Genomic DNA, 14387 nt, shown 5'->3' with positions numbered 1-14387 from the left:
TTTTAAATAAAAAGGGTAAAGTCTACAAAGAATTGTCCACTCTGTTCGTAACCGATTTTAGTCATGGTAACTTTAAACTGTATTGAGATCAAATGTTTCATTGATGATGAGAACATTTGCAGAATGTGTTACCATATTTGGTAGTGAGTGGAAACGCCAACCGGATGCTTCACATTTATACATCTGGTGAAATATATGTCTTATTGTTCTATCGGCGTAATTTTTTTATTACTTCCGGGTTTCGTGTTTCAATAGAAACCGCTTCCTGTTCGTGCTTTACGATATTGTGTTACTGTTAAATCGACAATGTATATTTTACTAAACCACCAACCAACTAAATGTTAAAACTACAAATGACTGCTAGAATTTGAGGCGAATCGTGTTCTCCTCATTGGAAGTCGCAGCTGCAGATCAACTTTGGGTTTTAAACAGCTATACTGATAACAGCGCTCCCCATGTAAGACTCAAGTTACTTTGAAAGCTACTGCCACATTATATTGACAGGACTTTTCTTTAGGATCCTCTTTAGGACTCTGTGTAATGAAGAAGAGAGGGAGACGAGCGCGGCTACCCGATGTGGCAGAAGGACAGAGAAGCCAGACTCAGTCAGTGGCTGGAGTCAAGAAACCTGCTGGGCGGCGAGAAAGACCAAAGAATGCTGTGAAAACAACTCCACCATCAGTTGCATGTGATGGAGGTTTCGAGGATGTTGGTCCAAGCGACAGATCTGCAAGATTACAATTGAGCACAACTGTGTCAGTTGTGGAGATAGAAGGGGAGGAGCATCCAGAGAATAGATCAAAGAAATCAGGTGAGTCCCCAGCAAAATTCTTGACAGATCAGTCTAGATTGACGTCAATGACCGGTTGTCATGTGTTTTTATTTCCACAAGGTAAAGGATCAGCTCTTACACTTTCTCAAATGCAACCTCCTTGACTCTTCCAACAGGTATGGGCAGACTCAGCACTGCATTCTGTCGACTCTGTCATGGAAAGTTCTCACCTCGGAGGCTGCGGCATGCCTTTGACAAGTGGCCAGGAGAGCTGGAGGGGGTCCCTGACCAGACAGAGCCAGCCCAGTCGCCCCTGCTTTTCTACACAGACTTTCAGCGCCTAGTGGGAGTGCCACTGAACCGTGACCCACGTCTCTCACAATTTGTCTGCAAGAACTGCCATACAAAATTCTACAAGTGCCACACTATCCTGCTCACATTTCTGCAGAGAGTAAACCTCTTGCCATCTGTGAATGTGCACACCAGAGACAGGTGAGGACAAATGCGAGCAATTGTAATGTCACAGGGTAGAGAGCGGCGATTGTAAACCTATAGGAGGGTCAGTAATGAGCAGTGAAATCAAAACATGATGTTGATTTTGGTTTCAGGAAAAGTTCAGAGTGCTCTCAATCAACAGTGCGTCCCAGCTTGTTGTGTAAGTAGATACATTCCATCAGGACAAGATGATTACCAGATTTTGATACGCAGAGATAACCACTTACTAAATGTCCCATTTCTCTTTCCTCCAACCTGACAACCAGCCCTCCCTCTCCCAGCATTCTCCATCCCCTCCGATCCCAAGTGTCTCCACAGCCTGGTGTCCTGGGCCCACCACCATGCAGAGGACTGCCGCTCCTGCCCTGCCCTGAAAGAAGTGCTGGAGGGGCAGTGTTGGGGCTCAGTAAGGGCTGTCTGGGCGTGTGTGGATGGACATAGTTACATGATGGACACACAGACCAGAGCAAATCCTGGACACACTGGGTGTGATCCCCTACTGGAAGCTGAGGAGCAGCCAAGAGGGAACCGAAACCCTGTCAACACCACCATGCCCCAGGCCAGTCCAGCTGCTACCCCACTGACTCAGAGGTCCATCAACACTGATGCTACTACCACCAGTGCAGATGGTGAGACAGCTTTTGGTGCCTCAAAATTACACTGAGAAACGGGAACACACCATATTTAATTTCAGTATTCAATTAAGTATAGTCTTGATTGCATTGAAATGTGACTCTTTGTAGGTGGTTACCATCTTATGTTTTGACCCTCTTGTTCCTAGAATTTCTCTTTGCTAAGGAGACACCCTCCCCTGCACCAGCCCCACTCATGGACAGGACAGGTGACATTGACCTATATGACCGGTGAGTCAACAATGACACACATGGTTCAAGTTCTACAATTCTGGGAAGTTCAGATTGGTTAAACTATAGGCTGTGTGTGTTCATGTGAAACCTTAGGAACATGTCCAGTGAGGATGAGTTGGAAGATAAAAGGAAAAGTGGATCCTCTGATGAATTATTTGAACCATACCCAGAAAAGAAGTGAGTGGATTGATGTGGGTTCTAGCTATTTTGTATATCAAAGCAAAATAATGTACATGGAACAATTCGTATTGATACACACAGTAATAACATAGTAACACATAAGTGGACAGTAAGAGCACAGTAAGAGCAACATTGGTAGTGGAAAAAAGGGCATCAAATGCATGAGTGTTTTCTCCCCTTTCCCATGGCTTGCAGAGTTGCCTCCCCGAAGAAGAGAACCAGAAGAAAAGAAGCAAAAACTCCCAAGGAGCCTAAAGTTAGAAAGAAGCCAGGACCCAAGCCTGGTTGGAAGAAGCCAATCAAGTCAGAAAGGTACGGTAGAAGCTGTCTGGGGGCCAAAGCACCAGATCTTTGTAGTAGAACAGATGTTAAAATCTTGAATTGGAGTGTAGCTGGTAGTGGAGAGTAATACATGTGAAATATCCATGTTTGTTTTTTGTTTTCAGAGAGGAGCTGCCCAATATCTACAAATGTCCGTACCAGGGCTGCTCAGCTGTGTACCGAGGAGCAGACGGCATGAAGGTCAGATACAAGTCATCCTTACGGCACTGCTTATCCTCTTATGGCCATGACCATTTCTATTAATACATAAGTGATTTCTGAGAGCTGTTTTTATCTGTGGGGTACAGAAACACATTAAGGAGCACCATGAAGAGATCCGTGAGCGACCCTGCCCTCACCCTGGCTGCAACAAGGTCTTCATGATTGACCGCTACTTGCAGCGACACGTGAAACTCATCCACACAGGTAGGTTTGGACTGGCTAATACTGAGGACTAAGGCTAATCTCTTTGTGCCCTGGTCAAGCATATTGTACAATATAGGGATTAGGGTGCCATTTGGGCGCAACCTGAGAGATGTTTGTGTGCTTGTATTAAAAGGCCCAGTGCAGTCAAAAATGTGATAATCCTGTTTTATATTTATATAATAATACTGTGAAATTGTGAAAATGATGATGATGCCCTTTTAGTGTAAGAGCTGTTTGAAAAGACCGCCTGTTTTGGTGGGATGGAGTTTTGGCCTGCCTAGTGACATCACTAGCCAGTGAATTATTTAATAGAGTTTCAAACCTCTCTGACAGTAAGATAGTTTTCAGTTTTCGTTTTTCCCCTCCCCACTCAGACCACTCCCAAACAGTCCAAGCAAAATTATTGCTTGAGAAATTGCTCTTTGCGACAATGTTAGTTGAAACAATCACAGTAAGGTACTTAATTGCTACCCAGAAATAATTTGATATTGAGATAAAAACAGCTGCATTGGACCTTTAAGTTTGACCCTTTTCCAGAGGTGAGGAACTACATCTGTGACCAGTGTGGTCAGACCTTCAAGCAGAGGAAGCACCTGTCTGTGCACCAGATGCGCCACTCAGGGGTCAAGCCACTACAGTAAGTACAGAGGGACATAAAGCTCATATCAGAAGGCAAGGTTCTGCGTTGTGAGGAGTTCAGGCACTGATGAGTCTGTCAGACTGTAGCCAAGCCTTTGATTACAGTGCATTCGTAACGTCTTTAGACCCCTTCCCTTTTTCCACATTTTGTTACGTTACAGCCTTATTCTAAAATGGGTTGAATAAATACAAATCCTCATCAATCTACACACAATACCCCATAATGACAAAGCGAAAACAGGTTTAGACATTTTTGCAAATGTATAAAAAAACAAAAACTGATACCTTATTTACATAATTATTCAGCCCCTTTGCTATGAGACTCGAAATTCAGCTCAGGTGCATCCTGTTTCCATTGATCATCCCTGAAATGTTTCTCCAACTTGATTGGAGTCCACCTGTGGTAAATTCAATTGATTGGACATGATTTGGAAAGGCACACATCTGTCTATATAAGGTCGCACAGTTGACAGTGCATGTCAAAGCAAAAATCAAGGAATGAGGTCGAAGGAATTATCCGTAGAGCTCGAGACAGGATTGTGTCAAGGCACAGATATGGGGAAGGGTACCACATTTCTGCAGCATTGACAGTCCAAGAACACAGTGGCCTCCATCATTCTTAAATGGAAGAAGTTTGGAACCACCAAGACTCTTCCTTGAGCTGGCCGCCCAACCAAACTGAGCAATCGAGGGAGAAGGGCCTTGATCAGGGAGGTGACCAAAACCCGATGGTCACTGACAGAGCTACAGAGTTCCTCTGCGGAGATGGGAGAACCTTCCAGAAGGCCAACCATCTCTGCAGCACTCCACCAATCAGGCCTTTATGGTAGAATGGCCAAACAGAAGGCACCCCTCAGTAACCGCCCGCTTGGAGTTTTCCAAAAGGCACCTAAAGGACTCTCAGACCATGAGTAACAAGATTCTCTGGTCTGATGAAACCAAGATTGAACTCTTTGGCCTGAATGCCAAGCGTCACATCTGGAGGAAACCTGGCACCATCCCTACGGTGAAGCATGGTGGTGACTGCATCATGCTGTGGGGATGTTTTTCAGCGGCAGGGACTGTGAGACTAGTCCCGATCGAGGGAAAGATGAATGGAGCAAAGTACAGAGATCCTTGATGAAAACCTGCCTCAGAGCGATCAGGACCTCAGACTGGGGCGAAGGTTCACCTTCCAACAGAACAACAACCCTAAGCACACAGCCAAGACAACGCAGAAGTGAACACGATTGAAAATGGCTGTGCAGCAAAGCTCTCCATCTAACCTCACAGAGCTTGAGAGGATCTGAATGGGAGAAACTCCAATTACCGGTGTGCCAAGCTTGTAGCGTCATACCCAAGAAGACTCGAGGCTGTAAATCACTGCCAAAGGTGCTATAACAAAGTACTGAGTAAAGAGTCTGAATATTCATGTAAAATGTGACATTTCAGTTTTACATTTTTTTAAATAAATGTGCACAAATAAAATAAACTGTTTTTGCTTTGTTATTTTGGGGTATTGTGTGTAGATTGATGAAAGAAAAAACAATTTAATCAATTTTAGAATAAGGCTAACGTAACAATGTGGAAAAAGACAAGGGGTCAGAATTCTTTACGAATGCACTGTATGTGGTATGATTTGGGTTAATAAGAATTAATGGAAGGAGGAATTGGGACTGGATAAGGACATATATGGCTGTAAAGCCGATACCTCTGTGCCGAAATCCCTGATGCAGTAAAAAATGTAAAACATTGAATATGAAGTAAGCTTTGTGACATATTTGAATGCAATCCATTACCTCTTTGTTTGTCTGAATTTGTGGGTTTTACTCACCATCCAAGCTTTTGGGAGAGCGCGTGGTACTCTTTTGATTTGTGACACCCTCAAATGAAATGTTATTTGTCACATGCGTCAAATACTGCAGGTGTAGGTAGTCGAGGTCGACCGATTAATCGGCATGGCTGATTTTAATTAGGGCCGATTTCAAGTTTTCACAACAACCGGTAATCAGCATTTTTAAGATGCCGATTATGGCCGATTTACATTGCAATCCACGAGGAAACTGTGTGGCAGGCTGACCACCTGTTACGCGAGTGCAGCAAGGAGCCACAGTAAGGTGCTAGCTAGCATTAAACTTACCTTATAAAAAAACAATCAATCTTCACATATTCACTAATTAACTACACATGGTTGATGATATTACTAGGTTAACTAGGTTGTCTTGCGTTGCATATAATCAATGCGGTGGCTGTTAATTTATCATCGAATCACAGCCTACTTCAACTAAGCCAAACGGGTGATTTAACAAAAGCGCATTGCTGAAAAAAGCACAATCTTTGCACAAATGTACCTAACCATAACAATTGTTTACAGACAGATTATTTCACTTATAATTCACTGTATCACAATTCTAGTGGGTCATAAGTTTACATACACTAAGTTGGCTTTAGATGGCTTTAGATACACTAAGAAAATTATGTCATGGCTTTAGATGATTCTGATAGGCTAATTGACATCATTTGAGTCAATTGGAGGTTTACCTGTGGATGTATTTCAAGGCCTACCTTCAAACTCAGTGCCTCTGCTTGACATCATGGGAAAATCAAAATAAATCAGCCAAGACTTCAGAAAACAAATTGTAGACCTCCACAAGTCTGGTTCATCCTTGGGAGCAATTTCCAAATGCCTGAAGGTACCACGTTCATCTGTACAAACAATAGTACGCAAGTATAAACACCATGGGACCACGCAGCCGTCATATCGCTCAGGAAGGAGACGCGTTCTGTCTCCTAGAGATGAACGTACTTTGGTGCGAAAAGTGCAAATCAATCCCAGAACAACAAAGGACCTTGTGAAGATGCTGGAGGAAACGGGTACAAAAGTATCTATATCCACAGTAAAACGAGTCATTTTTCGTCATAACCTGAAAGGCCGCTCAGCAAGGAAGAAGCCACGGCTCCAAAACTGCCATAAAAAAAGCCAGGCTACGGTTTGCAACTGCACATGGGGACAAAGATTGTACTTTTTGGAGAAATGTCCTCTGGTCTGATGAAACAAAAATAGAACTGTTTGGCCATAATGACCATCGTTATGTTTGGAGGAAAAAGGGGGAGGCTTGCAAGCCGAAGAACACCATCCCAACTGTGAAGCACGGGGTTGGCAGCATCATGTTGTGGGGGTGCTTTGCTGCAGGAGGGACTGGTGCACTTCACAAAATAGATGGCATCATGAGGATGGAACATTATGTGGATATATTGAAGCAACATCTCAAGACATCAGTCAGGAAGTTAAAGCTTGGTCGCAAATGGGTCTTCCAAATGGACAATGACCCCAAGCATACTTCCAAAGTTGTGGCAAAATGGCGTAAGGACAACAAAGTCAAGGTATTGGAGTGGCCATCACAAAGCCCTGACCTCAATCCTATAGAACATTTGTGGGCAGAACTGAAAAAGTGTGTGCGAGCAAGGAGGCCTACAAACCTAACTCAGTTACACCAGCTCTGTCAGGAGGAATGGGCCAAAATTCACCCAACTTATTGTGGGAAGCTTGTGGAAGGCTACCTGAAACATTTGACACAAGTTAAACAATTTAAAGGCAATGCTACCAAATACTAATTGAGTGTATGTAAACTTCTGACCCACTGGGAATGTGATGAAATAAATAAAAGCTGAAATAAATCACTCTCTACTATAATTCTGGCATTTCACATTCTTAAAATAAAGTGGTGATCCTAACTGACCTAAGACCTAGAATTTTTACTCGATTAAATGTCAGGAATTGTGAAACTGAGTTTTTAAATGCATTTGGCTAAGGTGTATGTAAACTTCCGACTTCAACTGTATATATTTTTAAACCTGCATATTTAGTTAAAATAAATGAATGTTAGCAGGCATTATTAACTAGGGAAATTGTGTCACTTCTCTTGCGTTCAGTGCAAGCAGAGTCAGGGTATATGCAACAGTTTTGGCCGCCTGGCTCGTTGCGAACTAATTTACATTACATTGAAGGTTGTGCAATGTAACAGCAATATTTAGACTTAGGGTTGCCACCGGTTCGATAAAATACGGAATGGTTCCGTATTTCACTGAAAGAATAAACGTTTTGTTTTCGAAATTATAGTTTCCGGATTTGACCATATTATTGACCAAAGGCTCATATTTGTTAGAGCAGTCTGACTGAGCAGTAGTAGGCAGCAGCATGCTTGTAAGCATTCATTCAAACTTTACTGCGTTTGCCAGCAGCTCTTAGCAATGCTTGAAGCACAGCGCTGTTTATGACTTCAAGCCTATCAACTCCTGAGATTAGGCTGGCAATACTAAAGTGCCTATAAGAACATCCAATAGTCAAAGGTATATGAAATACAAATGGTATAGAGATAAATAGTTGACGTGTCATGATTTCTATAATAACTACAACCTAAAACTTCTTAACTGGGAATATTAAAGAACTGGGAATATTGAACCACCAGCTTTCATATGTTCTGAGCAAGGAACTTAAACGTTAGCTTTTTTTTACATGGCACATATTGCACTTTTACTTAATGCAAAAACACAGTGTTGGAGAAGTATTTAAACCAAATTTAGCATGTTTCATTTATTTGAGACTAAATAGATTTTATTTATGTATTATATTAAGTTAAAATAAACGTGTTTATTCAATATTGTTGTAATTGTCATTATTACAAATATATATATAAATCGGTATCGGCTTTTTTTGGTCCTCCAATAATCAGTATCGGTGTTGAAAAATCATAATTCGGGCAACCTCTAGTGGGTAGACCTTGGCATATAATGCTTACTTACAAGCCTTAACCAACAATGCAGAGTAAGAAAATATTTGCTAAATAAACGAGAGAAAAAAATAATTAAAAAAAACATAACATTTACGAGGCTATATACAGGAGGTATCGCTACCGAGTTAATGTGCAGGGGTACGGATTATTTGAGGTAATTGATGTCATATGTACATGTAGGTAGGGGTAAAGTGACTGCATAGATAATAAACAGCGAGTAGCAGCAGCGTAAAAAAGGTAGTCAATGTAAATAGTACGGGTAGCCATTTGATTAACTGTTCAGCATTCATATGGCTTGGGGATACAAGCTGTTAAGGAGCCTTTTGGACTTAGACTTGGCTCTCCGGGTACCACTTGCTATGCGGTAGCAGAGAAAACAGTCTATAACTTGGGTGGCTGAAGTCTTTGACAATTTTTAGGACCTTCCTCTGACACCGCCTGGTATAGAGGTCCTGGATGGCATGACGCTTGGCCCCAGTGATGTATTGGGCCGTACGCACTACCCTCTGTAGCGCCTTGCGGTCGGGCAGTTGCCATACCAGGTAGTGATTCAACCAGTCAGGATGCTCTCGATGGTGCAGCTGTGTAACTTTTTTAGGATCTGAGGACCCATGCAAAATCTTTTCAGTCTCCTGAGGGGGAATAGTTGTTGTCGTGCCCTTTTCACTACTATCTTGGTGTGTTTGGACCATGATGGTTTGTTGGTGATGTGGACACCAAGGAATTTGAAGCTATCGACCCGCTCCACTACAGCCCCGTTGATGATGTGAATGGGGGCGTGCTCGGCCCTCCTTTTCCTGTAGTCCACGATCAGCTCCTTTTGTCTTGCTCGCGTTGAGGGAGAAGTTGTTGTCCTGGCACCACACTGCCAGGTCTCTGACCTCCCTATAGGCTGTCGCAACGTTGTCAGTGATCAGGCCTGCCACCATTGTGTCGTCAGCAAACTTAATGATGGTGTTGGAGTCGTTCCAGGTAGTCACCTGGAAGGCATTTCAATTAACAGGTGTGCCTTGTTAAAAGTTAATTTGTGGAATTTATTTCCTTTTTAATGAGTTTGAGCCAATCAATTGTGTTGTGACAAGGTAGGGGTGGTATACAGAAGATAGCGCTATTTGGTAAAATACCAAGTCCATATTATGGTAAGAACAGCTCAAATAAGCAAAGAGAAACTACAGTCCATCATTACTTTAAGACATGAAGGTCAGTCAATACGGAACATTTCAAGAACTTTGAAAGTTCCTTCAAGTGCAGTTGCAAAAACCATCAAGCGCTATGATGAAACTGGCTCTCACACCAAAGAAAGACCCAGAGTTACCTCTGCTGCAGAGGATAAGTTCATTAGAGTTAAATGCACCTCAGATTGCAGCCCAAATAAAAGTAACAGACACATCAACTGTTCAGAGACTGAGTGATCAGGCCTTCATGGTCGAATTGCTGCAAAGAAACCACTATTAAAGGACACCAATCAGAAGAAGAGACTTGTTTGGGCCAAGAAACACAAACAATGGACATTAGACCAGTGGAAATCTGTCCTTTTGGTCTGATGAGTCCAAATTTGAGATTCTTGGTGAACGGATGATCTCCGCATGTGTGGTTCCCAACGTGACGCATGGAGGAGGTGGTGTGATGGCGTGGGGGGTGCTTTGCTGATGACACAGTCTGTGATTTATCAAGGCACACTTAACCAGCATGGCTACCACAGCATTCTGCAGTGATATCACATCTGGTTGGCGCTTAGGGGGACTATCTTTTGTTTTTCAACCTGATAATGACCCAAAACACACCTCCAGGCTGTGTAAGGGCTATTTGACCAAGGAGACTGATGGAGTGCTGCATCAGATGACCTGGCCTCCACAATTACCCGACCTCTACCCAAATGAGATGGTTTGGGATGAGTTGGACTGCAGAATGAAGGAAAAGCAGCCAACAAGTGCTCAGCATAATGTATGTGGGCTACTCCTTCAAGCATTCTAGGTGACTACCTCATGAAGCTGGTTGAGAGAATGCCAAGTGTGTGCAAAGCTGTCCGCAAGGCAAAGGGTGGCTACTTTGAAGAATATAAAATATATTTTGATTTGTCTAACACTTTTTTTGGTTACTACATGATTCCACAACCATCTCTGCCTTTCAAAGCAACTTGGCGTTCTTGGGCACAGGGACCATGGTGGTCTCCTTGAAACATGTAGATATTAGAGACTCAGTCAGGGAGAGGTTGAAAATGTCAGTGAAGACACTTGCCAGTTGGTCAGCGCATGCTCGGAGTACATGTCCTGGTAATCCGTATGGCCCTGCAGCCTTGTGAATGTTGACCTGTTTAAAGGTCTTGCTCACATCGGCTACGGAGAGCGTGATCACACAGTCGTCCGGAACAGCTGGTGCTGTCATGCATGCTTCAATGTTGCTTGCTTTGAAGCGCGCATATAAGTCAATTAGCTCAGCTACACAATTTTTTTAACTTATGGTCCACTGCATGAAAATCAGTCAGATAATTAAGTCGCCTTATTCATAATCCAACATATTATCCACATGTACAATCCAACATGTACTATATCCACATCATATAGTGCCAGTCAAAAGTTTGGACACACCTAGTTGTAATCCGTAATAGTTTGCAAGCCCTGCCACATCCGATGAGTATCAGAGCCGGTGTAGTAGGATTCAATCTTAGTCCTGTATTAACACTTTGCCTGTTTGATGTTTCATCGGAGGGCATAGCGGGATTTCTTAAAGGTGTCCTGATTAGTGTCCCGCTCCTTGAAAGCGACAGCCCAAGCCTTTATCTCAGTGCGGATGTTGCCTATAATCCATGGCTTCTGGTTGGGATACGTGCGTACGATTTCCATGGGGACGACGTCATCGATGCACTTATTGATGAAGCTGGTGACTGATGTGGTATACTCCTCAATGCCATTGGATGAATCCCGGAACATATTCCAGTCTGTGCTAGCAAAACAGTCCTGTAGCTTAGCATATGCGTCATCTTACCACTTCCGTATTAAGCGCGTCACTAGTTCTTCCTGCTTTAGTTTTTGCTTGTAATCAGGAGGATAGAATTATGGTCAGATTTGCCAAATGGAGGGCGAGGAAGAGCTTTGTATGCGTGTGGAGTAAAGGTGGTCTAGAGTTTATTTCCTCTGGTTGCACATGTGACATGCTGATAGAAATGAGGTGAAACAGATTTTAGTTTTCCTGCATTAAAGTCCCCGACCACTAGGAGTGCGGCTTCTGGATGAGCATTTTCTTGTTTGGTTATGGCCTCACTAAACCTTTTTATCTTCACTTTCAGGTGCGAAGTGTGTGGTTTCCAGTGCCGCCAGAGAGCATCGCTAAAGTACCACATGACTAAACACAAGGCAGAAGCTGATCTGGAATTTGCATGCAAACTGTGTGGAAAGCGCTTTGAGAAGGCCCACAACCTCAACGTCCACATGTCCATGGTGCATCCCCTCACACTAGCAGCTGCCGGAGGAAACATCGACAGCCCCTCCAACCCTGCTATCACCAACATAGAGACCATCACAGAGACTGGGGAACTGAACCCTTACACCAGTTGACTAACTTGATTAGGCCTGTGACCTTCAAGGAGATATAACAACCACAAAGACACCTAAACCACAAAGTATAACAGGGCTAGGGAACTAGATTCAGCTGCGGGACGATTTCTGTCTGAGCGGATGGTCAGAGAGCCAGTACATAATTATAATAACTTTGTACAACTGCAAATTGACCACAACTAAGGCAAAGAAATCACTTGCGTGGCGGTTTTGGCCCACCAGCCGCCTGTTGCCGACCCCTGCTCTATAAGGAGTCTGGTGTAGAATGGTCATTGAGGTAGAGAATAAGGTTATTATAAGTTATATGTGCACTGTGTATAAATGACAGTACTTCTAAAAGGAGCACAGCTAGCGGATCCTCTTTCAAAGTCAGGTAAGCTGTGTGATACTTACTTTAGTGTTGTACTGCTCTATAATTATATCCTTAAGGCAACATTATCATGTAGCTAGCCAAGTATATTCTTCATGGGAGGACAAAGACCAAGTTTTCAAACTCCCCCATACATCTTTATATATATTGTTCATGAAGGAAGGCAAGTTGTCATGATTCAAGGAAGCCAAATTAGTAACAGTCCACAGGTGTGCCTGTAGCCCCATATATATTTCTCTCACACACACACAGTCCATTCTGAAATTATTCAGACCCCTTCCCCTTTTCCACATTTTGTTCCTTTACAGCCTTATTCTAAATTGTATTAAATAAATACAAATCCTCATCAATCTACACACAATACCCCATAATGACAAAGCGAAAAAAGGTTTTTAAAATGTTGGTCTATGTATTAAATATACATAACATACCTTATGTAAATAAGTATTCAGGCCCTTTGCTATGAGACTCGAAATTGAGCTCATGTGCATCCTGTTTCCATTGATCATCCTTGAGATATTTCTACAACTAGGTTGAAGGAATTGTCCGTAGAGCTCTGAGACAGGATTGTGTCGAGAGACAGATCTGGGGAAGGGTAACAAAACATTTCTGCAGCATTGATGGTCCCCAAGAATACAGTGGCCTCCGTCATTGGCCTCCGCCCAGCCAAACTGAGCAATTCGGGGAGAAGGGCCTTGGTCAGGGAGGTGACTAAGAACCTGCTGGTCACTCTGACAGAGCTTCAGAGTTCCTCTGTGTAGATTGGAGAAGCTTACAGAAGGACAACCATCTCTGCAGAACTCCACCAATCAGGCCTTTATGGTAGAGTGGCCAGATGGAAGCCACTCCTCAGTAAAAGGCACATGAGAGCCCGCTTGTAGTTTGCCAAAATGCACCTAAAGACTCTCAGACCATGAGAAACAACATTTTCTGGTCTGATGAAACCAAGATTGAACTCTTTGGCCTGAATGCCAAGCGTCACGTCTGGAGGAAACCTGGCACCATCCCTACAGTGAAGCATGGTGGTGGCAGATTCATGCTGTGGGGATGTTTTTCAGCGGCTGGACTGGGAGACTAGTCAGGATCGAGGGGAAAGATGTAAGGAGGAAAGTACAGAGAGATCCTTGATGAAAACCTGCTCCAGAGCGATCAGGACCTCAGACTGGGGTGAAGGTTCACCTTTCAACAGGACAACGACCCTAAGCACACAGGCAAGACAACGCAGGAGTGGCTTCGGGACAAGTCTCAGAATGTCCTTGAATGGCCCGGACTTGAACCCGATCGAACATTTCTGGAGAGACCTGAAACTAGATGTGCAGCGATGCTCCCCATCCAACCTGACAGAGCTTGAGAGGATCTGCAGAGAAGAATGGGAGAAACTCCCCAAATACAGGTGTGCCAAGCTTGTAGCGTCATACCCAAGAAGACTTGAGGTTGTAATCGCTGCCAAAGGTGCTTCAACAAAGTACTGAGTAAAGGGTCTGAATACTTATGTAAATGTGATATATATTTTTTGCTTTGTCATTATGGGTTATTGTGTGTAGATTGAAGGGGTGAAACTATTTAATCCATTTCAGAATAAGGCTGTAACATAACAAAATATGAAAAAAGTCAAGGGGTCTGAATACTTTCCTAACGCAGAGGAAGTCCAACTCTTGGCTTAGGCTGGAAGGGCTGAGTTGAAAGACTAGAGCTGCTGTCAGGTCAACACATAAGACCTCCAGCTAAGGAACAGGGGAGAGAGAGAGGGTCACTCAATAGGGTATTATGTGGGTCAAAGAAAGTACAATGGTATATCAATCTGCTGTGTTTTGAGAGCCATTGGTAAAAAGCAGAGTCTGACATGAGGTGAAGCCCAGAAAGTTATCATAGGCTGTATTTGTTAATGTTTGATGTTTGTGAAATCCTAATAAATGTATCATTATGTCATATCCAGCTGATTTCAACCCAGTCCTACTCTATGGGCTACAGACTGCGATCAGCCTTGCTCTG

The 14387-nt window shown here is 43.2% G+C and overlaps 2 protein-coding genes across 6 annotated transcripts in view; one reads left to right on the top strand and one right to left on the bottom strand.

Annotated features, from left to right (window-relative positions):
* LOC139539811 (VPS9 domain-containing protein 1-like) overlaps positions 1-14387 on the bottom strand; it is a 51136-nt gene that overhangs the window by 30097 nt on the left and 6652 nt on the right. The window lies entirely within an intron of this gene.
* On the top strand, positions 230-14326 carry znf276 (zinc finger protein 276). The gene is made up of 11 exons (XM_071343131.1): positions 230-811; positions 949-1264; positions 1381-1427; positions 1534-1896; positions 2049-2130; positions 2227-2310; positions 2509-2625; positions 2760-2835; positions 2943-3060; positions 3598-3697; positions 11758-14326. Exons 1-11 carry the CDS (start codon positions 541-543, stop codon positions 12023-12025), a joined length of 1842 nt encoding a protein of 613 aa, XP_071199232.1. The 5' UTR covers positions 230-540; the 3' UTR covers positions 12026-14326.

The sequence above is a fragment of the Salvelinus alpinus genome, chromosome 15 (genome assembly GCF_045679555.1).
Source record: "Salvelinus alpinus chromosome 15, SLU_Salpinus.1, whole genome shotgun sequence".
In the NCBI taxonomy this organism is placed as follows: Eukaryota; Metazoa; Chordata; class Actinopteri; order Salmoniformes; family Salmonidae; genus Salvelinus; species Salvelinus alpinus.
The sequence above is the reverse complement of the archived record's forward strand: the minus strand, read 5'-3'. Positions and strand labels throughout refer to the sequence as shown.